General features: G+C 34.3%; 1 protein-coding gene across 1 annotated transcript in view; it reads left to right on the top strand.

Annotated features, from left to right (window-relative positions):
• The window catches only part of LOC139691933 (protein SCAI), a 41,095-nt gene extending 21,698 nt beyond the window's left edge, over positions 1-19,397 (top strand). Inside the window, exons 12-15 of the mRNA XM_071589885.1 lie at positions 4,724-4,878; positions 7,631-7,801; positions 11,892-11,992; positions 13,358-19,397. Coding sequence (XP_071445986.1) covers positions 4,724-4,878; positions 7,631-7,801; positions 11,892-11,992; positions 13,358-13,513 — 583 coding nt within the window. The 3' untranslated portion in view covers positions 13,514-19,397. The remainder of the gene's footprint in view (positions 1-4,723; positions 4,879-7,630; positions 7,802-11,891; positions 11,993-13,357) is intronic.
• Positions 19,398-26,608: the final 7,211 nt, after the last annotated feature.

The raw sequence follows: 26,608 nt of genomic DNA, 5'->3' as shown, positions 1-26,608 counted from the left end.
AAATAATTAACAATTTATTTAGATTCTTTTTTGCTTTTACAAATCAAGTTTGCATTCCCAGTTGCTTCATTCTCTTGACAGAAGATAAGTTAGACATGATCCATGATCTTAAACAATGTCTGCATAATTTTCTTTGAATATTCCTTGTACATAATTTTTTTTTTGGCATGGATCGCATTATCCAATTTTACATTAATATATATGCCAAAAGTTGTTTTAACAGACCGTTGTTTCACTTTACGAGAAAGATTGTGGAATGGATTATGCTCATTTTGAGGTCCCACTGTATGAGGTATGCAATTTAAATAGTGAACCCATGAATATGTAAATAAAACTTGATTGTTATTCAGTGAACTTAAATAACCCACGCTTGCTGTTTTTCAATTACAGAGAACTATCATTTCAATATAATTCAAAGCATAATTTTTCTTTTGTCAACCTTCCATCGACTTGGATGCTCATGCTAGTTAGGCATTAATTTCACTCTTCCATAATTCTCCAATGACATGATAAATGGAATCGGTGATATCCGATGCTATTTGCTGATGCTAGTGGCTTTTACGGAATGACTACTGATGCCATTTGAAGAATAGTATTGGACACTTATGATTTACAGAATAACTCCCCAGGTGTTGAGTCAGTCAGGTTTTTATGAGGATGGTGATAAACAGTGGACTGAATGTCTACATAGTGGGAACACATTTTTCCTCAAAGTCCTTTTGGGAGGAGTGACCACCATTGGGTGTTTAATTGACATTATCTGTAGCATACTATTGCCGCAAACATTGAAAACGTGTTCTGTAATGTGTAAAGACAAATGTAGTAATTTGATATGGTTTAGTATTTTACTTTTTAATTTTACCCCGAGGTTTGCACTCATGGCAAATTTTACTTATACCTCCTCTAAATTTACCATCTATTTTCTCGACATTCTCAGCCAAATAATTATTAGACATATTCAAAAATTAAGGGCTGTTTTCTTAGATGTAAAGTTAAATTTAGACCAAAGTTGTGTGCATGTAGCTTACTCTTTGAATGTGCCTCATATATTGCAGAAGTTATGGGCTGGAGACTTAACTCTCCAAGTCTCACACTTTATTTTTATTGCCATTGTAAAGGACACATCCATTTTCTCTTTATCGTGAAATGATGCCACGTATAGACACTTGAATGCAGATGTGTTCCAATTGTAGCCACAATTTGTATAAAAAGTATCGGGAAAGTTTTCGTAAAAATAGATTAATTTCAGATATTGCTACAATGCCAAAAAATTCTTCAAACTTTATCCCTCGACCGTCGACATACTTTTGCCAGCGGCTTTTCCAAAACTTGGAGACTCCTTGACTGTTGGATTCCAGAAGGTCCCTAAGGGTACGCGGGCAAACTTCTTTGATGGCCCTTAGGGTGGTGTCCTTAGAGGGAATAGGAAATAGTCTACTGGTGCCAAGTCAGGACTGAAAGGGAGGTCACGTAATAGTTGCTGTGCCTTTGCAGGTCTTTGCAAACAGACCCTGGACTCTGCTCTTTGTCGTCCGTTCAAAGACCTTTGGGGCAAGTTTAGTGCAGATCTTTCACATTACCAAATTTTCAGCGATAATGGTGTACACTGGCCTTTAATCAATGCCAATACAATCTGCGATCATATGCATCATCCATCGGTGGTCTGAATTCAGCACTTTACGCAAACGTCTGGAAAAATTGTTACTGATACTTTTTATACAAATGTTGTATTCATTTGTTTCCAGCTGCTGCAATCTGTGCAGGCTGACTGGAAATCAGCTGTAATCTGTGTATGGTATTTTGCCAGAGTGAAAGGCTGAAGGTGGAAGTGCAATGCGGTCTATTGAAGCAGTTCTATCTCACTGGCATCATGCAGGGTACCTCTCAGTATTCCCAGTTCCCCATTACATGCAAGAAATCCCTGTTAACATACCTCTTATTTTTGTTGTGGCTATTTTTTTTAGTATTTCTTGATTCCTCAGAAGTATCCAGTAATTAACTAGATGAACTTCTGTTTAGAAATTAATGAATACCTTGATGATTTTCCTCAGCTTTACCTCATTTTATAGTGTTATTGATGGCACTATTTCAGCAAGTACGGTGTAGTGCATTATGTATGTGGGCGCAAGGGAGTGTAATGTGGGGAAAGGATGGTATTGGAAGGAAGAAGAGAAAGGCAGAGTTATGAATTTCAGGGAAACTTAAGTAATATGGTGTGTGCTGAAAATACATGCATATTGATTAAAATATAATTAAAATACATTGGTGAATTGAAATATAATAACAGCCAGTACATAAAAAATAAGTAGTCTTCAATGGGGCAAAATCGAAATTGGCAATGTCTCTCCTTGCCACAAATTATACAGAGGACTAAAGAGGAGGCTCTGGTGCCCTCCTATATGTGAATAATGTTGAGACAATATAAAAATTAAAATACCAGTCAATTATATGATGTTTGTGACAAGATGTGACCTTGCCAGTTTCTTATTTGCTCGATTGAAGAATACTCATATTTGATGTTCTTGTTGTTCTTACTATTATTGCTGTGTTTGACGTACAAAATACTTGACTTATATGCCCATTTACCTTTCAGCCTCCCTCACACATATTCTCTCCTATTTCAGTCCCCTCCCTCTTGCAGGGGACCTAACATGTAGATCTGCTCTATACTTGAGCTAAAACTGTATTTAATGCTGAATTATATGCATATGTAAACTTGAGTGTATATTAAAAAAAGATCCAGTATTCTCTGGAATTCTCTCTCTCATAATCTGTCTGCCAGGAAAAAATTGGTGATAAGACTTGAAGTTAGCCTCTTAATTTAGACAATCTAAGAACACCTGAGGGAGAGTATTCATCGTGCATATAAGTTGAAACTATGAGGAATGAAAATAACTTTGTCCTAAGCATGTTGAAGCGTGGAAAATGGAAGAACTGGTGACCGACTCCTGGGATCATTTGCAATGCCAAGCTGCAACAGTTTTTTTGGTGATATGTTCCTGAGTAATAAAAAGTCTTAAAACTTGCTTAATTAGGTCAAAGTTACACTGAATCAAATATAATATTATTTTCTTCACAAAATTTTGAAGTTGGATAACTGGTTGCTTAAGTCAAATGGCAAGGTAGCTCAGATTCTCATGTGTTAACATTTCCTCATTTACTTGGGAGCATATATTATATCTTGCTTGAAAATGGAAAGACAATGGGTAAAAATAACATTTTCAATTAAAAATAAAAATAAATTTTTTCAATATCTGATTCTCGAATTTGTTTCGATCTAATCTGAAATTCCTAGCCTCTACACTGAGTACGATGTGGAAAAATCTTAATTTGATTTTGAAACATGCTAACATGTTCGAACATTATTTAAAAAGAGAAAATATGTCTAGAATTCCTACTATGAAGAATTACTGGAGGAGTGGTTTTTGATTGATAGGTCGTTAAATATCCCTGTGAATGGTGTTGTCTTAAAGGAAATCTATGGCACATTCCCTCATAATTGGGAATCAAAGATTTCATAGCGTCCAATGGTTGGCGAGATAGGTTTGAAAATAGGCACAATCTAGTTTATGAGGCTGTGTGTGGTGAAAGTAGAAGTATTGGAGACTGTGCAGCTCTGTGGAAGGTATAAGCATTGAATAAACTTGAAGGCTAAAGTCCAAGATGTGCTTTCAATGCAAACAAGACCAGGTCTTTTATTGTCTTATTAATCATAAATGCTGATGGAAGTGAGAAGCTTCAGCCACTAGTGGTTGGTGAATGATAGAGCCCCAGGTGCTTCGAACATGTAAAAATGTTGCCAATGAGGTAGACAAAAAATTCCAAATCCTGGATCACCTCAGAAATATTTGAGGATGAGCTTCATGCTCTGGATGCTAAAATGAGGTCTTGGAACAGGAAAATTCTGCTGCTTATCAGTTCCCTGCTAATTCAGCATATGCACACTTGAGAAACGTGCAATTACAATTTTTTCCTGCAAATTTCACTAGTGAGTTCCAACTATGGATTTGGGTATTATTGAAGAATGTTTGTACAGAAATTGATATCTCTGCATGATTGTGGTAGGAATATAATGGTAATCAAATTGGATTCCCTGGGTGTCTTACAATACATGTAGCTTGAAAACAAGTTAAGGAATCTATGATATAGTATAACTGCTCTGGAAAGGTGGGGTGTTATGTCGATTGTGATGAAGACATTGCAGTTGACGTTATTCGTGATGATGGAGATGATTCTATACTCAGATAATGAGTTAATTAATAGTGTAATGAGCTTGTAATAGTGAAAAATTGTCCTTTTCCCATTATTTGCATTTTCCCGCATTTTATATTTTTTTTCTGGGATCCCTTAAAATGTGTAAATAAGGGTTTTTACTATATTTTTGAATACACAAAGTTTTTTTATGCTAGGCTTTGTGGTGCTGCTGTTTTGCATACTTTAATTGAAAGATTTTCAGCATTGCATTTCATTTTTACTTTCATTCTACCAATAATTTGTAATTAATTTTTTTGTTTTTATTTTCATTTTACATTTGTTCTCTGCAAGATTGGAAAGTATTCATTTTGCATAAATATTTGCAGCATGATTAAATATAAACCTAACTAGCTCAGTAGGTCGCATGTAAAGCATATGTACCAGTGCACTTTTTGAGAAAACGATTGAGTGTATTTATTGTCTTAACTTGACTAAGGAATTGCATTTGAAATCTGTTTTGATGTTTCAGTTTGTATCCAGGAGATCTCTATGCATTCACAAGGAAGCCATTCTTCTTCATTGTGGACTCAGACAATAGCTTTGTGTTCCAGCACATTCCACGTTATTTTGGACAGCCTCTTATCATTCTCATGTCCCCTCAAGATACGCCGCCTGCATTTCAAGGTATTTCTGACACTTTTTTTAAAAGTAGTGGAAGGTTTCTACATCCTGAAGTGGGAAGAAGATTCATGGAAATCAATCTGATCGCATCAAAACTGTTTGATATTAAAGTTATTTTGTTAAATTTTGATGAGATCGACTTGACTGTGCTTATTTTGTCAACGTTTAGAATTTAATTTAGAGGCAGGGAACCCAAATTTTATAGGGAGAAATGATCACAAATTTAAGGTAAAATGCCGGGCAGAGAGAACAAATAAAAAAAATTTTCTTTTCTAAATAGAACAATTGTTGATTGGAACACATTACCTGCAAGAATATTCGAGCCCTTTCCTAACAGAGTGTATACTTTTAAGAATAGATGTATGGAATATATGTAATAATTTGATTGATGTGTGGTATATTGTATTATATGTAATAGCTTAATTTTTTTAATTTATCTTTTTTCTTGCTGATTAATGGATGTAATGGGATAGGGATTTGCTTGTTTTGTTAAAGAGATTTGTGTTTTGAAGTCTGATTTTATCTATTATCTTTTGGGATTATTTGGGACGTGTGCAACCTGACACTGTCTTATCAGCACATGTGTATTTTTAATAATAATAATTTCAATGCATCGGAGACTGGAATCAAACCTGCATATATGTATAAATCTTTTTCTTCCATAAAGCTCTATAATCCTGCTCTCAAGTCTATTAACCCCAGAAATATAATCTGAAAATTTTTCAAAAGTCTCTCCAAATATGGCACCTCCCATTTGGAAGTTTTTTATTTCTGCTTCTTCCATAATAGTTTTCCATAGTTCTTCCTAAATGTTTAACTAGGGCTCATGTGGACAATGTGGTCGTTATTAGAAAACTTTTAAAATATGAAGAAATGTCATGATTAAAAAAATGATATTGAACAGACAGATGCAATACTTGTTCATATCTTAAGGTAGAAAAAATTAAATGTGATTTCATTTTACCTTGAGAAATTTTTGTTCTTCAAATTCCAGGAATCTTGAATTTCTTGTTGTTAAGGGTGGAAATGACACCTTGACTTCAATACATTTGGCATATGTTGATGCCCTCCTCAGTTTCAAATGATATGTTGATAATTATCTGCCAAAGAACCAAGCTGTATTTTTTGTAGGGTACATTTTAGGATAGCTTATGGTATATGCATGCCCTGCTAAATGATCAAATTTGATCCCACAATGATAACACATGGCTAAGTCAGTTCTTCTTGATAGTGTATTCATTTAACAAATATTCTTATTACTGAGGTAAAAATAACAATTTATCTTTCCACTCAATTTTATTCAGTACTCGAAATTTGAGTGGAAAGATAGATTGTTATTTTTACTTCAGTGCTAATGGATATCCACAAAGTTAAGCCTGAAAACTTGGAAAAAATTCTTATGATTTAATGAATAATAGGTTCCTCGAAATTGGAACACTGATATGGATTTTTGTTCCTGTATCATGGTCTCTCAAAGCAGCATTTTCCCATTTACTGGAAAATCTTTTATTTATTCCAAGCAGATATGTATTTATATGCATACATGCATCTATATGCATACATGTTTGTGTATGCATGTGTATATGTACATTCAAACACGAAATCCTACCATTTGGCGAACAAATATTTATTCACATGGAAATAGGTGTAAGGAAAAGGGATAGGAACACAGAAAGGACGAGTACAGGAGAGAGTACAGGAAGGCGGAATCGGACTGATCGCAAGCCCAAAAATATATCCTTGACTGGGACTTGAACACTGGATCTTTCCACTTGCCAGGCGGATGCTCTAACCACTTGAGCTATCGAGGAAACGTAATTTACACTGAGATCTGGTCTTATATGTCACCAAGTGCCCCAATTCTTTGGCCAAGAGATGGCGTCAGGGGGCTGTTTCACCCACCCACATAAATATTTGTACTATGCTTTCCTTTTTATATATATGGTGTAGCTAATCAGTTAGATCTATGAAAAAATGAGATAATGTTAAATTTAGCTGTTTTAATTACATTGGCTTTTATTATTTATTTTCCATTATGCCATGATAATTAGTATATTATTTTCGTTGTGATAAATATGAAAAAATGATTTTTCGTTGGAACGGTATTTACCGTTACCAAATTATTGGCATTGTATGGAACCACTGCTTAAGAATTTTTCACTCTTTCAATGGTTGACTCTAAGGTATCAGTAATGAATTTTTAATAAGCTATAGTTTTAGAGCTGGCAGTCAAAAATGGGATTCTTGTGTTCTGTTGGTTGCATAGCATCAGATTCATTACCCACCACAACTGTGTCAACCTGGCTGCACTGCTGCGTTGAGTGACAATAGCTTTCCATCAACATGATAAGATGACATAAACAACATGACAGAAATATGGATGTGTAGCCAGTGTGTGTAAATTACCAAGTATATGAAACATGAATGTCATTCTAATGAATGGAAATTTATTTCGTGGCATTAAATTCTGGAAAAATGGCAATCACATCACATAAGATGTGGAATATTGAAGGGCAAGTTAAAGTATCATGTTAACTTTCCATTGTAAAGCTAGCCACAAGCTTCTTTTCAGAGTGCATTTGAAAATTAATTTTTCATAGTGTGAAGCTATTCTCAAGTGAGAGACCAGTGTGTTAAGAAATAAGTGGGATCTAAGTAATTTGGTTTTGCTGAATTTGAAAGTAATAGGGAGCGCAATTTTTTAGTTTGTGAGGTGTTTTGCTTATGTATATTTTATATATTTGTCTTATTTCAGATCACCAGCATAATGGAAGCCTTTTCACATTATTCCTCCATAGTCCTTTGACAGCTTTCTGTTTTATCTGCAACATAATGAATGTACCTATTCATCACTGGGAAAGGTGTCAGTCTTTCATTGATCGTTTTGTGACAGAGGCCAGCCGACTCTTCACGAGATGCCGAATTGGTGAGTGTGCCATTGGTAAAATGTTACAGGCTCATATGAGGATGTCACTAGTTCTATCGATTGAATGTTTCATATCAATTTTTTATGATGTGCCATGTTTTGTCAAGAAGGTAGTATCCTGTCAGTACTTTTTAACTTACCTAAATTATGATTCATCATGCTGAAGGTAAAGTGAGTGCTCAAAGTGTGTTTTGTTAAGTCCTAGTAATATGCCATGTTATTGTATAATACAAGCATTGGCAAAACATGTGTTTTTCGAATGTCTATTTCTAAACAGGCAAACGATTGACAAGGTGTTATAGGGATCACAAGAAATCAAATGTTACTTGCATGATTGCTGAACAAAAATGCTTCTGTAGTTTTGAAGCACCTTTGAAGTTTCATCCTTATGATACCCAAAACTCAACTGTCTCTTGCTTAACTTTGCCACTGGCCATACTTCTGAGGTCCTCTATTGAGTAAAAATAGTAAAAGATGTGTAAAAGATGAGGCATTATGAAAAATACCTACATTAAGATACATCAGTTCCATTTGTGAGTGATGCCGTTTGTTCTTTTGGTGTGAGTGATTCTTTTATTCTAAACATTATGGTGTATATGTTAATGCTTAGGAATGACTTATAAGGGTTTAGAAAGATGTGATATGGTCATGTGAGTGCAGATGATGCTGAATGCTCTGGATGCCCTGTTGAGGTCTCTGCCCCAGAAACCATTGATAAAATCCGTGACATGGTAATGGGTGATAGAAGAGTTCAGATGATTGAGGTTGCTGATGCTCTAGACATTTTGAGTAAATGGTTACATTTTTTTTGTATCAACCTTAGGATGTGAGAAAGCTATTCCCAAGATAGTTCATACAATTACTGACAGTTGACCAAAAATGAAATCATATGACTTGTTGAAAGGCTATTTTTCGCTGTTTCAGTTAAATCCACATAACTTTAGGTTGAATTTGTCAATGTGGACGAGATTTGCTGCTGGCCTGAAACAAATAAATAGTCCAAGCTATAGGTTGCCACTAGCGAGTATGCACCAAATGAGGTGAAGACCATTCCTTCAGCTGGGAAGGGTTTGGTGACGGTTTTTTGGGATCTACAAATCTATACTAATATTCCTTGACTCTTTGAAAAGGGTCAAACTGTCTCAGATACATATTATGCATCTTTATTAGATCATTTGAAAACTGATCTGTAAAAAAACATCAGCGATTGGCCCACAAAAAAGTCCTTTACCATCTTTATATAACTCCAGCTCAACTGCAGTTTTGGCGCAAAAATGTTGGAATTATAATTCCAACTTGTTCCCCATCCGCAATATTCTGCAGATTTGAAATGGCTGGGTGGAAGGAGATTTAATTCAAAAAGGATGTGATTGCATAAAAAAAATTCCTATTTTGCAGAGTTGATACAATTACATATTTGGAAGATGTCAACGAACTTGAGCAGAGTTGGGTAAAATGTATAGCCGCAAAAGGAAACTATTTTGAAAAATGAAAATGATTTTATCTCAAAAAAAAGTAATTTTCATGTTTGAATGGACTTTTCAAACCACACTTATAAGACCTTTGCCTTGGCATGGTGATTAGAATTATCTCTTTCCCAAGCATGACAAAATTTAACTACAGATAAAAAAAAATGGCTAATGATTTGTGACACATGCAAAAAGATTAATAATGTGAGCATGAAGAGGTTAGCAGAGAGTAGAATTGGGTGTCGAGGAATGCCCATCTAATGCTAGGTTTGATATGGTATGTCCATAAGGTTTGTATAAAGAGTATTGGTGACAATTTTTTCCTGGCATGTGAGTGAAGTGCTGAATTCAGACCATCAGTCAATAGTGCGCAGGGTCACATCATATTGGCATTGATAAGTTGACAGTGCACAGCATTATCACTGAAAATTTGGGGATGTGAAAATGTGCACTAAACTTGTCCCAAAGTTCTTTCGACAAACAACCAAAAGCAGAGGCAAGTGTCTGCTTTCGAAGACCCTCTGCAAAGGCTCAGCAACTATTCCACGGCCCATCTTACAGTCCTGACTTGGCACCAGTAGACTATTTCTATTCCCAAAAGTGAAATCCTCCCTCAAAGGACACCATCATAGGACCCTAAGTACCGTCAAAGAAGCTTGCACACATACCCTTTAGGACTTTCAGGAATCCGCATACCAGGGAGCCTTCAAGTCGTGAAAAAGCCACTGGCAAAAGGGTGTCGATGCTTAAGGGATGTACTTAGAAGAATATTGAGGCATTGTAGCTATATCTGAAATAAATCTATTTTTCCAAAAAATTTTCTGATACTTTTTATATAGGCCATGTATTCTGTTTGATCAACCTTATACAAGGATTGTGTTATGATGCAATGCAAATTTTGAATTTCAAATTTTGTGTTAATAATTGTTGGTATAAATTAAGGAGGTGTTGAAATAACCTTCTCTGCTTATGCACTACAACTTTGCTTAATGAGGACCTTGCTTGACGAGTAATTTGCATAACAAGCAAAAATATTGGTCCCAAGAATGAATGGCTGTAATGAGCGGCTTTTCACATTATGAGTGATGAAGGAAAGGGAATTTCCAGAATGGTTGCGTGCCTGCTACTTAAGTTTGTGTTTAGCACTCGTTCCACTAGAATCTTAGTGTCGCTAGTATTTGCACATTTTTCCAAACGTGTGTTCAGTCTAGATTAGTAATTTTTTTGTTTGCTGTTCAATAATGTTTTGTGCATATCTTTAAAAATGACCTATAAGAAACATACATTAGAAGAAAGTCATAAGAGAATAAACATTATATTATAAATGAAAAGTAAGACCATTATTAATTGGGAACAAGGCGTGAGGGTGGCTGATCTAGTAAGCCCATCAACAAATGGTTGACATCAACAATTTGAATTCTCTTCAAGCGCAAGGACAATATTAAGGAGATGGTTGCTTCAAATAGAGTGACAAGAGTCTACTCAATAGTTATGTATTCTCAATGATGTTCAAAGGTTGCTTCTCAAATGGATGAATGAAAAGCAATTACAATAACCACTATGTATGAGAATATCATTTGTGAGAAGGGGAAAATGATTTTCGCTGACCTCGTTAGAAGATGTCTGGATCATCTATGGTTGAAGAAGTATTTAAGAGGAGTGTTGTATGTTTCAAGAAGTTAATGAGAGAAACCGGCATCCAAGGCATTGTCAGGCATGGTGAAACAGTAAGCTCTGAGTAGCAGAGGCAGCAGAGTAGCTCTGATAGCAGAGAACTTCATCTGTGACTTCAAGGAGCTCATAGATTCTAAGATTCACCTGCCATAACAGATGTTTAATGCTGAGGAAGCAGGTGCCTTCTGGAAGAAGATACCAAAGCAAACCTATATTTGTGCAGATAACAGGAGAAGAGAATGCATTGCTGGCCCACAAGCCAATGAAAGGCCATCTCACGCTGCTATTTTGCACAAATGCAAGGGGCGATTTGAAAATTAAACCCCTGTTTGTTCACCATTCAGATAGTCCATGAGCCTTCTGGAAGTGGTAAGTCCAAAGCAGCAGGTTAATTGTGATGTGGAGGTCATGGGAAACGATTGAATCGTACCATGCATATAATGCATCACCCTAATAAGGCAGTGGCGTTGAGTGCCAGAAATTTATTTATTGATAATTCTTAGTTGTATTTTTACAAAATTTTGAAGCATTTGCATAATTAAACCTCTCCAGACATTTCCATTAAAAAGGAATTAGGAACATATGATAAATAATAAACTTTCGATTCTTGGTTGCTTTAATAAATCAAACTTGCATTCCCGCTTGCTTCATTCCATGATAGAGGAAAACATTGACATGATCCATAATCTTAAATAATGTATGTATAATTTTGCTTGAATAAACCTTGTACATAATTAATTTTTTTGGTATGTTATGCATAATCCTATTTTGCATTAATTTATGTGAGAAAAGTTGTTTCACTAAATGTGTGTTTCACTTTATGAGAAAGATCGCAGAACGAATTATGCTCGTTGTACAAGGTTCCACTGTAGATGTGTTTTTATTAGGCATGTTGAAGTAGAGTGAATGCACTAATTTTAATTATTGTTTTTGCTTGATCTTTACAGAGCCAGGATTCTTGCAGTTCTTCGGTGATGATTTCTTGCGTCTGTTAATTTTACGCTATGTTTTCTGTGATGTGGTCCTTCATCTTCATCGGTCATTTAAGGTAAAGGAATTGATAAAATTAGCCTGCATTGATAGAGTTTTTATTTGTTTCTTAGAATGAAAGATGTGGGAATCATGTGTTAAAGCCTCAAACCAAAGTTAAAAGATATTGATTTAGGCTTATAGGATTTGCATGATCAATTATTACTTATGCATAGCATTACTGTAAACCACAAAAATATCAATAAATATATTTAGTATAAAATCTAGCAAGTTCATGATAAATCACACCATTAAGTGACATAATATAGCTGTACAAAAAATTTCAAAATCATGCTAGAGATGGTTGATTTTGACCGGGGTGAGTTTTTCGAGTACTTTTTGCTGTGCATTCTAGCTTGTGCGCTTATAATTTTTTATATTCTTTTTTAATTACTGTAAACTCTCAATTATCCATGTGTAGATCATCTGTTTAGCATATTATCCATGCTATTCTCTTACTAGCATCTCAAATTTTAATAAAATTATGACTGTAAATGTAATTCAATGCTTTCAAACTTCAATACACTTTTTTAAGATACAAGTATGAAATATCTGGGTCTTATGAAAAGTTTGTAGTTTTCCAATATCCTTTCCCATAAGCATTCATTAGTAGTAGCCCTGAGAACTCCACATTCTCCATCAAGTGAAGCAAATACTCAATGCAGCAATTAAGTCCTCAATTATCTTTTCTGTATTATTTTGTTAACTGATGAATATCAATCCATATCAGCAATTCTTTGTCAATATTCATCTTCCGCCAGTGATATGTTTTTTCCAGAATACGTGATTATTTAAGCTTTCCTAGGGAAATACATAGTGTTCTTTTCCCTTGATATCGGATAGATATGTGTGCTTTCCAACTCTGTTTCCACCCTTCTCTAAAAATGGTTGAAAAAGGGAAAAAATGCACCTTTCGTTGCTAAGCAATGCAAACATATCTCACAAGGAATGAAAAAGTGGAGTCTCTGAGTACATACCCATTAAATATATCATATTTTCCACGTAAATTTTAATTACTCGTACTTTCATGCATCCTTTTAACACAAGGATGATATTAAGAGTTTACAGTGTATATAACCAATGTAGTCATTTATATTTAATGCATTAACAAAATTTGACATTATATTTGGGAAAGAAAATAAGATTTTAGTGTATGGCATTTTATAGTGTTAGTATTTCAGTCCAACTAATCCAAAATTAAAGCCCTACTTAACATTTTAACAAGTCATATTTTTTTCCACCTTATCATCTTCTTATTTTTGTCAATAACCATTGAATAAAAGGATGCCTGTTATATCTCACTTCTCTGTACAGATATGTTTTGTTGCATAAGTATTTTTCCGATAAAGCTTAAGGTTTAATTGTTCTGATTTTAAATTCAAAGGGTCGCCAATATTGGCCGAGATGTCAGCCACCTTTGCCAGATTTGGATTTGCTGGAGCATCCAGCATTGCAGCATCTGGTTCTCGACCTGGCGCTCCATCTAGAGGTAAGGGGGCACTTTTCATCTCCTGACCATCCTGGAGACGTACTGGACTGATTGCTGGCTCCTGGAGGAGGTTCAGGGGATGCTAGAACACCAGACCTCATCCCAATAGAACTTCCAGCTGCTTCCATCTCACCAATGGGCAAAGCTCACTCCTGTAGATCTGCCGTGGCAGCTGATGTACATTCAATGCCTCATTGGTCTTCGGATTTTAAACAGTGGATGATGCGTGCAGATGTTGGGAAAGCGGCATCATCTTGGAAAGTTGTGGCCGAAATGCTTGGTCAAGGTGCACAATGCTTGCATCAGGTCTTGGATGCATCTTGTGGAGCAAGGCCATGTTTCCTTGAGATGTCTTGTGCATTGCTCTTGTGGCTCAGTTGGTGCTGTAAGTGTATGTTGGGAGGTTTGCAGGAGAGGGTTTTGTGGGAGAGATTGTGGCCAAGTGGGTGTCATTTGTGTACGTGTGTGTTAATCATTTCAAAGTGGGTGAAAGTGTATGTCTTTGTTGTTGGATTTGGCAGGTAAATTTGAGTAGAAATTACTAGGGGTTTGGCATAGCCTCCATTCTCTGTTAAATTTGCCTGAGCTTGTACAACATTAGAAATTTCTGGATTAATATTTCTTTTGTGGGAACAGCTGTATTTGTATACATTTCCCAAACCTCAAAAAAGAATATATTACCAGTGTTTGATAGAAGTTATGGAGCATAAATTTACCCATGGGCAAATTACAATATAAATGACTAATGCCTCTTGGGACAGGTCAAAATGCTGTCTGGGCTTTGCTTCTAATTGTATTGTCATAATGAAATGGGTCAATCAGTCAACCTGGTGTAGTGTTGTAAGCAAAAATAAACTATTCCATGAAGTCTACATTTTGGCATGGAGGGTCTTTTGCCTTATGAGGGCAGTTGGCTGTCCACTGGTGCTATGTGTGGCTGCTCGTTTATGATCTCAAAACAGTGTAGTTGCAGAATTGGCCAGTTCTGCCCAGGTGGAGCAGGATGAAGGTGTAATGAAACCAGGCTTGTATGCTGATGACCCATTGCTGTGCATGGGAGAAAAGAAGGCATTTTAATATCTTTTAAGTGACTGAGTATGACACAAAGGGCTTTATGATACTGAGTGTTCAGTTTTTGGGAACAATACAATGTTCTATGTGAATTTTGTGATACTCATCTTCCATGACAGACTATGTTTCCTTTATTCTTTTTTTTTAGGTGAGACCTATGTGCCCAAATTACATGTTGTAATTGTGATGTACTCACATTGCTTTGGAACATGTTTCTCTGTTATGAAACTTCAGGGAATTATCGTTATTGTAAATAGAGTATCAACTGTTTGAAAAACTAATGAGATATTAACTTGGTGGGTGTGACAGCATTCCAGTTCATTTTAGTGAACAAACTGTGTTAGTTGTTAATATTTTTAATATTGAATTTGTTTGATTATTTCCCTTTATGGATTGTTATATTTTACAATTTTAGATTTTATTTAGCAGTTCATACTTTTTTTTCATTTTTTACAAGTTTTTCTTTTATGTTATTATTTCATTGTATTCCAGAATGGAACACTGAATTAAAAGCAGTAGTAATTTTATAAGTTTTAAATAAATGGCTGTTGAAAAGACTATTTTTTGCGTACCTATGTAAAAGAGTAATTTATAAGAGACTCAAGATTTTCTAAATACCATATGGTTCTTTTATTGGAAGGAATTCTAATAAATATCATTACTTCTTTGAATCATAACTGTTGCTTGCAAATATCAATAAAAATATTCACACAATTTTATAATATAACATTGTTATCAAAAGCAACTAATAATTAGTTCATTATTTGGAATGTGAGCATACATTTTCCACTAGTCATTCAAAAATAATGCTAATTATATAGAGTTTTGGTTAGCATATTTTTGTTGTTACGCTGCAGGTAGTATATAAATAGGTGTTTATTTTGTTTCTCATTTTATTTCATTGTTTCCAGTTCCTTTGATGTGTTTCCAAGGAGCACACAGACCTATTGTGCATTAGCCTTTTTGGCTAGAATATATACGAATGCCAGTAATAGGAAGTCAAGTTTAGCCATTTAAATCTTAATGTAAGTAAGTTTTGATATTATGTGAATAACAAGTATAGAATGAATTGATATCTTTTTGGTGATGATGTGTTTATTCAAACATGGTGATTATTTTAGAATTGGGAGCAGTGAAGACTTATCTTTCACATTAGTCAACAGTCTTAACTGCTGTTATTTCATTGACACTTTTCTAAAAATGAAGTTTTAATCTATAAGAAACTGATGGTGGTGATTGTGTCATTAGCCAAGGCAATAGTTTGGTCTAGTTTTTCCAAATCAAATGAGACTTTGGTTTCATCAGTAATTATCATTATTGAAGAATCACTTTGATATTAATCATGATTCATCCTGAAATGTTGGAGGTTTTTAAGAAAAATGGTGATGGCTTATAAATGAGAAGTTTTCTCAAGCCATTAACTTTGAGAATGTCTAGTACAATTATTTCTCAACTCTTGGTTAGGCAGATGTTTTTGGATATTCTTTTACTGTTACTAAAGGAAGTATACTGAGGGAAAGGTACTAATTCAGATTAAATTTTAACATAAGCCCTTATAATACCTTTTCTAGATCCATGTTGATGTTATCAAATGGATTTTAGAAGCCACAGTGTTATCTATTTGGGTATTTGTAACCAAACATAAGTTATACTTCAGAAATATAATCCTCCAAGCTTTTTGGCAAAATGACGAGGAATTATTGTTTTAAAAACATCCATTGTTATAGTGAGAATTTTCAAGTTCTATTCTGTTGACTATCCTGAGAATGTATGGTTTGTATACTTCTCGAATGCAGTCATCAGTGTGGACTGGTAAAAAAAAAAGTCTTAACCCTAACTTTTGATCCATTCAGCATGTGGATAAGAATTCACTTTTAACTCTAATAGAAAACTTGCTGCAGCTGCATTATCTAAAATAATGGTGTGTTGTGTGTACTTCATTAGGTATAAATCTATAACAAAGGAGTGAATATTTGTGTCAATTGGTTAAGATATCCATATTTATGTTAGTATCATAGTGTATTATTGAATTGTGACTCATTGTAAATATTTGAAATTAAGTGTTTCAGTGTTATGCACATAATTGTACTATTACTTTAAATTGTAATGGTTCAAGTGTAATGGTGCTCATACTATCAATATTGCTTGACAATGATTTGAGAATAGAAGTTTTATAAATATTATATCTTTTATTTTGGGGAAAACCATTGTGGTACTTAGGATTCATCCTCATAATTGTTTCTCGTGACTGCAGCGTTTGAGTATGATCTTGTGGAGTGACCTTAATGGCATAATGTTTTAATAGTGGATAGCCAATGATATATATTCCTCCTTTAGTATGGCATTCTTTCTAAAAAGTACACCAGCATAATTTTTACAGATTCTAACTTAAGCAGTTAATTTTCTATCATTTTGGAAAGAAATGAACTGCTGCTAATCCTGACAACAACAAAAAAAGTAATTTGGCTGTAATGTGGTTACGGGCCAGATGAGTACCTTTTAAAGTAATAAGCTGTTATAATATGCAGATGGCCATCATATTGTAGTTTATTATGCGTTATTTGAACGCATATCTCATGATTTCTGCTTGATAACCCTTGATTAATCATGTCATATTTGTGAAATTCATATATCACTTAATTGTCTCAACTGAATTCGGTTTTTTGCATATTGTTGAATTCAATGCATGTGTAATATGTAATCATTCCTTCTTTGAATTTTTAACGCATAATCTTTTATGATTTAATATTGGGTAAAACCTTTTGCTGTTACACTAATTTTGTGTACTTATCCTTGCACCTGTGAAATAGTTTCCTTGTGTGATAGGTTTTGTGGTAAAGACTTTGCCATTGTAAAAGCAATAAACATTCTTGGGAATATATTAGACTTAGGAAGATATGAAACGGATGCCCTCGTTTTAGATGACATTTTAACAAATTGAAGAGTAGATTTGTCTTTGTTCTTGAAAATTGTTTTTTATTTTTGCTCTAAACCTGAGATGAGTACTTTTTTTAGTGCCAGTTGAACAACTATCTGGAATCCATTGACTTCCATGACCTCAGAAGTGGGATATTGATGCTAGTATTCCATTCTTTTTGTGGAAAATGATTGCATCTCATGAAGGGTAGAAAATGCTCCATATGAAAATTCTGTGAAATGTAGGTTATTGCTCCAGGTTGAATGTCTTTCCCTGTTTTGTTTTTAATATGATTGCTGTGTCCATTATTGTGGAAGTTTATGATGGGAGTATTTTGAAAATCCTTGCATAGGAATGGGATAGACATAGGGGGTTTAATTGACTGCTAAGAGTTTATGGTCCTCGCGACGTTTTTCTCAATGCCACATGGAGAGAGTAACTATCACATATAAATATATAAATAAATATATATATATATACAATACATACATATATTCTATAATGTGTTATTTTCAAAAAGTATGTGCATGTACCCAAAACTGTTAGTGATCTTATGCTATTCATATGATAAAAATTTAATTTCACCAGGTTTCCATATCTCTAATGTCCAACTGAATGACTAGTATTGCATTGAATTATCTTTGGGCAGTTTTAAATGAGGGTTTATTGACCCATGTTCTACATGTTGCAATAGATTTTCGTGTTTTTATTTTTCTTGAAATATTTGAAAAGGTTTTGAATAAAATGGTTCATCTTTCCAGAAATAATTCAGATTGATTTTTCACTTTGCATAATTTAAAGGGGACCATTTAAACAAGTTGAGGGGAAGCAAGTAAATTGACTTATTTAATTTAAAGGAGTAGAATGATGTAATGGTTATATGGAGAGCATGTTGTTCGATTTTTTCACAGTTGCATAGATAATTGGTTAATGAATTATACTTTCTGTGTATTATTATTTTTTGGTAGATGTGTGCCGAATAGTGATGGCTGTAAGAAAAGATTAATTTTTTATGTTGGTGCTTGAAATGGTAATTATGAAGAATTATTGAACAAAGTGGGGTATAAAGGATGTAAAATTGCTATGATGATGAAAGATTATCACCAAATATATCAAGTGTATTTCCCAGTGCTCGTGACTTGTGACATTCATAATGTAAGTTTTTTTGTTTGCATAATGTATGGGACATCAAGCTGTAAATGTAAATATATTGATGCACTCTTTTAAGTTCAATCCCTGAGGGTTGTTTTCATTTCCTTATTGATTCAGGTGCAACTTGGATTATAAAATGACAATTTTGTTTAACAGTGGCATGCAGGCTTTATTTCAGCTCCTTTGCAGACTTTTTCAGAAGACAATGTTTTACATATCGAATTATTTCTGACATTTGTTTCTCTGAAAACATTCAATTCTTTTCTGCAGGTGAGATTTATAATCTTGTTATATAGATTGATCTCAAAAAATTTGCTGAATTTCTGCATGCCCCTGTGTACCACTAATAGCGTGTGTGGTGCATGCCTTCGACGTAAATGATTCATCATTGCATTAATGGAATGACATTCCTCTCTCACTTGTCTCACTGCCAAATGCATATTCTTTGGATTTTTGGATCATGAATCATTGCTTGAAACTAATTTTGTTTTGTGTACAAAAATTCTCCTTCTACCGTATAAACATTTTAACCTTATTAATATGGCTCAAAATTATAGTAGTTTGTGTTTTTATGGGTAATATCACTAAAATTGCAGGCTCTATGAGTTATTTATGCTTGTTTGATATATGCTCATGTATGAATTAAAACATCCAACAATTTATGTATGCATGATCAAACTTATGAACAACATATTTTCGGTGATAGTTGCCTATCAACTAATGTTTTGTTATGATACAATATGAAGTGCTTAGTGTTGTATGTATAATAAAAATTCATTCTTTTGATGCATTTTATCATGTGTTTGTTATTTTTTTGTAGAATGTATTTGAAAATATTATACCTTTTCAAACATTTAAACCTACTATTTATTGACCACAAAGCAGAATTTTCTATTCCAGAAGAATTGAATGTTCATAAACACGTGGCCCACCTGATATCAGCCTCCATGTGTGTTACCCTCCCTTGTGAGAATGAGAGTGAAGCAATATTCGGATGCATGAAAATAATTAGACTGCCGAATCATTAATGATCTATTTTATCAAATAATCTTTTCCATAGTTAAACAACATCTTTCGGCGAATGAGCCGTAAAACTTTGCATAAATAATTAATTAAGGGTATTTTATGTGTGATGTAACATTCAAATATATGTGGTATTCTACCATTTGAGGAAGGCTATTATAGGTACAGACTGAATACTCTACATTTCTTAGCCTCATCTGGTAAGTCACAAACTGACACCTTGTGTTGCAGGAAACTTTAATTCTGCACGCATTTTATCTCCTTTCCATCCAACATACATATCCAAACCATACCCCTTTCTCACCTAGTGTCCTCCCCTCTTATCATGGTCTTTAAGCCTTTCTTAACCAATCAAAATGCTCTGCATCCATCTTTCCTGCCTTCTTTGGATATCCTCCCAACAAAGCTCTCTCCTCCCCCACCATACCTAATACTTCCTTGTTATCCTCTCTGTCCATTTCATCTTTACCATCCTTTTCCGCTCCCACATTCAAAAGCTTCTAACTACACCTTTCATATTGCTTCAGGGAGCAAGTTTCCAAACCATACAAAACCATACTCCCAAAGATTTTACTGTCTTTCCTTAACCTCCTTATTGTCCCTGTCATCAAATCATTCCTTCTTGTGAAGGCTTCATCGCCTAATACAATTCTTCCTCTTATATCCCTATTACTTGGTCCAAGGCACTGACAAGATAGGTAAAATGTTCCACCTGCTCTAGTTTTTGCCCTCAAATTTTGACATTAAACTTAGCTTTCCTCTTCCTCAAAAACCTCGTAAGCTTTGTTTTACTTAGATTGATTCTCATGCCATACCTATCATACTCATTTTCTGATGAGCTCAGTGATTACTGTAACCCCTTTGCTGACTGGCTAATGAAAAGCTTGATCAGCTGCCAATCTAACTGTTCTTATGAGCTCCACACCAACTTTTAATCCTTAATTTTAGCTCCCATGCCATTTTAACATTTCCAATATGACATATATAGATAAACAGTTAAATTGCTTTATTTGGGTGTATGCATTAAAAGAATTGATACTGTTAGAGATATCACCCATTCAGATCAAATCTCATGCTGTTTTTGTGGACTTGGTAAGAATGAGTTTCACAGCTTAGTTTTAGGGTAGTGTAAATAAGTTTAGTTTTAAGTGATATCAGTTCCATGGCAATTTTGGTGAAAGGATGAGGATTTAGCCCTTTGAATCAGTTGAGAATGAAAGTAATTAATTTATTTTCTTTTGTAAGTGCACCATGTAAGTTTCCATCTACAACACCATACTGAGGAGTGACTTTTGTGTTGGGTTTGTAAATGCAAAGATTGCTTTGGACTTGGAGAAGGATGAGTAGATGCAACACCTACTTCATTTTTCAATGGTGGAAATGTCACCTCCAGGAATGGATAAGAAAATTGCCTCAGGCCTAACTTAATGGAATTTACGCAGCATATTGAAATGAAAGATATAACTTGATAGGTAAAGTCTCTTCTGCAGGAACAAATTGATGATGACGTCCAATGTTGAAACCTTGGTCATGTTTTAAATAGAGAGTGTGTGGAATGACAAAGTTACTTCTTTCATTTAAATATTGATAGGAAACTTCTTTTAAAATGAGCTTTTGAAAGTTATATTGAATGGAATACAAGAGGAAAAATATGATGGAGAATAGAAGGATTAACACTCGAACACTTGGGTAATCCTCACAACTTTTTTTATGTTGTTCAAAAATCAGATTTTGGCATGAGATATCATCTTCAGGTTCAAGTAGATATGTACTACGGATGGGGGTGATGAAACCAGTAAAGAAAGGGGGAGTGAGGGAACCAGTGAGGAGTGGGGGCAAGACAGTGGGAGTTGCCGCATTCATGCATTCTCACGCTGCTAATGAACAGGAGTAGAATACCTAGGGGAGAAGAGTACATAAGCTTGTTAATTTCAAAGTTGCAACAGACACTTATCAAAATTTGACTGCTCAAGAGCTTCAGAAATCACTTTTCCTTATTTGAGTAATGCAGTATCCGTAGGTCGCTATTGTAGTGATTGTCAATTAGGTTTTTGCTGAAAAGATCTTATTTATGTTTTTAAAACATCTGGTGTTTTTTTATCTGCTCTTTTGAATTTTGTGTGTTTTCTCAATGTGCCAAGCATCACAATTTATGGACTCCACTTTTCTAGTTTGGGAATTTAGCATGCTAGTAAATTTTTAAGTACATTTAGGGAGGAATGACCAAGTTTTTGTGCGCTAATTCAAAAAGAATAGACTCAAAAGGGTTACACTTGAAACTAAGGGTATTTGAATACAAGAAATATAATTAAGTAGTTCCAATTCTTGTAATAGTAGTAGTGTTACTTCTATTTATGCATGGCAACAATTAACTAGTGGAAATCACTGTTATCAATAAGTATCGGCTTAAATCCCTCAATCTTGCATTATTTTCCCTCAGTTTTACCATTGGCATATGTATGTTAGTATTTATAATGAATTTGGAAAGCCCTGATATTTCAATGCCAAGTTAATACACCCTGGCTTAATGATGTTGAAGCCTTCTCAAACGTATGATTTAATAACACGTATTTTTGAAGTACATGTTCATTAATAATAAAATCGTTTTTACTGAATTTGAGTGTTCTTTTATGGCTTAGATTCAATATTAGATGCCCATAGTAAAATTTAAATTTACAAAACACCATGGACTTGAAGTTGGAAACCCCATAGTAAGTAAAAAAAATCTATGAACACAGTAATCAACTCGAAGGTGGATTGGTAGGTGATGATTGAATTCACCCAATTCTAAGCCATATGACATGTGAAATTCACATATCAGGGTAGTGGGGACAGTTTACTTCCCTGTAACCAGTTACGGTTTCCCAGGAAGATCTGGTACCCAAAAAATCACACAGCCTGGGTATAGCTGAGGGTGCATGGAGAGGCTTGCCTGGGAATTGAACCCAGACCCTCCAGTCAGTAGTCAAATCCAGCTTGGAATAAATTCCTATGTGTTTTTTGCTTGTCCTCTATCCTGGTCATTTACAATCAGCATAGAAGAAATAACCCATTGTCATGTTCTGGTTCTTAAATCATAGTTATTGTATTTATATACATTTTGAGTTTTTTGTTTAGTATTTCTGGCAGAATTATCATTACTTTTTGAGAGTTAATTTGCTGGCCCTGACCCATATGTCTTATACTTTCACAATATCTACATTTTTTCTTATTTAACTTTTTGCCTTGTTTCCAGATCACTCCTATCTATTATTGTGATTATATAATAAGAACCATTTCCAATGAAATATTATGTTTGTTTTAGTTTACATATTAGCTTCTTTTAGAAAGTGATTACTATAAGCATTCTACTAGTTTACGTAGGTTTTGGATGAACACTGCATAAACAATTGTACAACGATGCCTTTCTTCCCTCACCTAACTTAAACTGAAATAAGGCACTACAGTAAGTCCCTGTTCAATTCCATGTACTCCCTCCCTTCATCTCGTCCAACATCCCTATCCTACTTCTGCCCCTTCCTCATTTGCCTAAAATTTCCCTCTTCTATCACAATCTTCAACATCCCATTGCCAATCAATATACTCTGAATCCATTTTTCCTACCTACTTTGGATTTCTCCCAATATCCCCTCTTTTCCTCCACCATATCCATTTCTTCCTATTTATTCAGCTCACTTCACCTTCTCCATCCATTTCTGCACCCACATTTCAAATGCCTCTAATCTATGTCTATTATCCTTCTTCAATGACCATTTTTCTGCACCGCAATAAACCTGGGAATGTTTTTTTCTTCTCTGTCCATTTCACCTTCTCCATTCTTTTCCACACCCACATTTCAAAAGCCACCAGTCTATGTATATCCTCCTGCTTCAGTGATCACGTTTCCGTGCTGTTCATAGCTACGCTCCATATCAAAGATTTACGAGTCTTTTCTTAACATCCTTACTCAATGTCCCGGTCATCAACTCCCTCCTCCTTGTGAAAGCTTCTTTGTCTCACGTAATTCTTCTCCTTATGTTCCTGCTACTTTGACTATTTTGGTCCAAAACACTTCCGAGAGACATAAACTGTTTAACGTGCTCAAGTTTTTGGCCTCCTATTTTAATGTGACTGATGGTTGAGGCCGAGACTTTGTGGAAATCCATTGCGAACAGGAGTTTCAGAAATAACTTTGCAGCTTCCACATAAAATAACTTATTTATTTTCTACTAGTTTCGCTACACTGTAGCATCTTCAGGAACGTACAAAAATTTTTGTACGTTCCTGAAGATGCTACAGTGTAGCGAAACTAGTAGAAAATAAATAAGTTATTTTATGTGGAAGCTGCAAAGTTATTTCTGAAACTCCTGTTCCTATTTTAATGTTTAACTATACCTTTCTCTTTGTGATAAACTACATAGCTTTTGTTTTAAAATTTATTCTCATCCCATACCTATCGCACTGACTTTCCAATGCTCTTCACCAAGTTTTTGTTTTATTTATATTGATTCTTAGGAATGACGGCAATTCTCTGGATTATTGATTCATGAAAATCTCCAAACATAAATTGACCTAATTACATTTCCGATTACTTCCAGTCATACCTCTAGCACTTTACATGTCTCCTTAACCATTATTTGGAGTATAAAATCACTTTGTAGTCATTTTATCTAACCAGGAAGCCACTGAAAATGGCATGGGATTTTAGATTAACAGTTACTGCAGGTAAACCATAAACCTACCCCGCTCCTATGTATCTATCATTGCCCATCTCAATTTTCCATCCATTGTGGATTAAATTTTAATATATATTTGATTCATGTACATGTTAAGAACACATTGAATTGAGGAAATTTACTTAAAATTTGGAGACTTATTGAATTTTCATTTTCAATTATAAAAGCAACACAAAAAATGTGAATGAATTTCATGTTGAATGTTCTGTGCACATATCTATTTAAGGAAAACTAATGGAAATAATGGAACAGCTGTTATATTCCTTGAACATAATAAATTTATTCTTCTACTACTCTCTTTACCAACTTTATTTGGAGGATAACTACTGCATTCACCCCTAAAATGGGGAAGAAATTGGTTTTCTTGGGATGCTCTTGGTCTTATGCTAAATCTATATCATATTTTGTGAGCCAATTTGTGAAGATAATTGTTAAGTCTTGTTAGGTGAAAATTAGCTTTGCTGAAATATTCGCAGCAAAAAGCATGTATATTATTAAAATAAGCAGTGGATGCTACAGCAATGGGATTTTAGCTTTAGGTCACTGTGATCACAAATTGTGCAACAGGAGAGAAATACTTGGCTTTTTGTGAGATATTTGTCCTATTTTATTCAGGTAATGAGATATACATAAGCAGTGATTTCCTTGTTTGAAATCTGTCGGAAATATAAGAAATTCTTGTAAACGAGAACCTGAAATGCCATTATGACATTCATGAATTCTGCTCCTCACTTTATCTCAGTAAAAATTGGCATGGGATCATGGTAATGCATGTCTCATTTTTATGGGCCAAAATGAGAACATTTATTAACATTTTTACAACCTGAATGAAAAATTTGTTGGGAATTTTTCTTTTGCTTCCTCTTGACACAACTAATAAGTTTCTCATACTTATTTTTGTTTAAGCAGTAGCTAGCATAATGCTGTGAACCTTGTTCTTTCTTACTGATGCCCTTCTGGGTGAATAAAATATCAGCATATTTATAAATATCCCCAAATTTCTTTAGAAATTTACTCACTCATCCATAAATGGAGAAAATTTTTGGATCATGATTTTGGCTAGAATGTAGAAATCATTGAAATGTTTCAAAGGCAACCTACAGCAATGGTCACTTTTGCTATTAATCCTCAATGAACAAGCAATGGTAGAAATTCAACAGGATTGGCGTAAATATGCTTTAAATTTAACCTCTATAATAAATAGGTGTTGCCACTTCAACTATTTTCCCGCTATTTCCTCAGGACCTACCTGCCAGCCTGTTATGATGCTCATAATGCTGAGTATCTGTGCAACTTCATTGTCCAGTTATATAAGCATATTAAAATAGGAAATCACTCATATGGCATTCTACATCATCAATTATCAAAACTTCATCCTTTTCTATTCTGCTAAGTAGTGCTTGTCTGCCCACCAATCCAAAAAATTGACTTTATGCCTGGGTGCAAAAGTTTCCTTATTCTTCTGGTATTATTGTAATGCTTATTCCCTGGCCCTAAAAATTACATTATTTGGTAATTCCAGACTGCAACAAATATTCTATGCATTAAATGCAGCTGTTGTTCTGATAACCGATTCCTTTCACTATGTGTGTGCTTCAAATGAAGGAAGGTATGGTAGCATGTCCATATTGAACTCATTGTCTTATTGTATCATTTTATTGTAAACAATGGAAGTATATACATTATCACAAATAAAAGGTTAAAACCATCTACAAACGACCCAAAAGGTACGTGTTTTAAAACAAAAATTGACATGCATCAATTAAAAGAAAGTTTTACAGAGAGATTGGGCTTTGATCATCATGGAAAATATACTGTGCAATAACTTTAAATTAACATTAAAATATTTTATGCCTCAATTGAGCTAACATTCTAGACTCATTTTATAAAAATTTTTTTTGTTACGTCACTTCAACTTGAACTTTCAGATAAAAGTCTATGAAAAAAAATTGAGTGCATTTAAGCGTGAGAAGCTATACATAGTATTGGGTACCTGTTTGCACCCTAGCATTTTTACATAAGTTTATTTAAAACATGTGATTGCTTTCAAATCTGCAAAAATTGAACATTTCCATGATGCTCATACAAGTCCACAAGTAGGTTTAAGGTAAATTGAATTTCACAATAAAAATGAAAATAATTACAATGAAACCTCAAAGAAGCGCTTATTTAAATAAAGTTGATATGCTTCCGAGTCGCCGAGACGGCTTCACATTCTTAACTTCTTCCTTATTTTTAAATATTTGTGTGTATGTATATATATATATA

This window comes from Hetaerina americana, unplaced genomic scaffold, assembly GCF_022747635.1.
Source record: "Hetaerina americana unplaced genomic scaffold, ioHetAmer1.1.p SCAF_4, whole genome shotgun sequence".
Lineage (NCBI taxonomy): Eukaryota > Metazoa > Arthropoda > Insecta > Odonata > Calopterygidae > Hetaerina > Hetaerina americana.
Note: the sequence above shows the minus strand (reverse complement) of the source record. Positions and strands in the feature narration are given on the sequence as shown.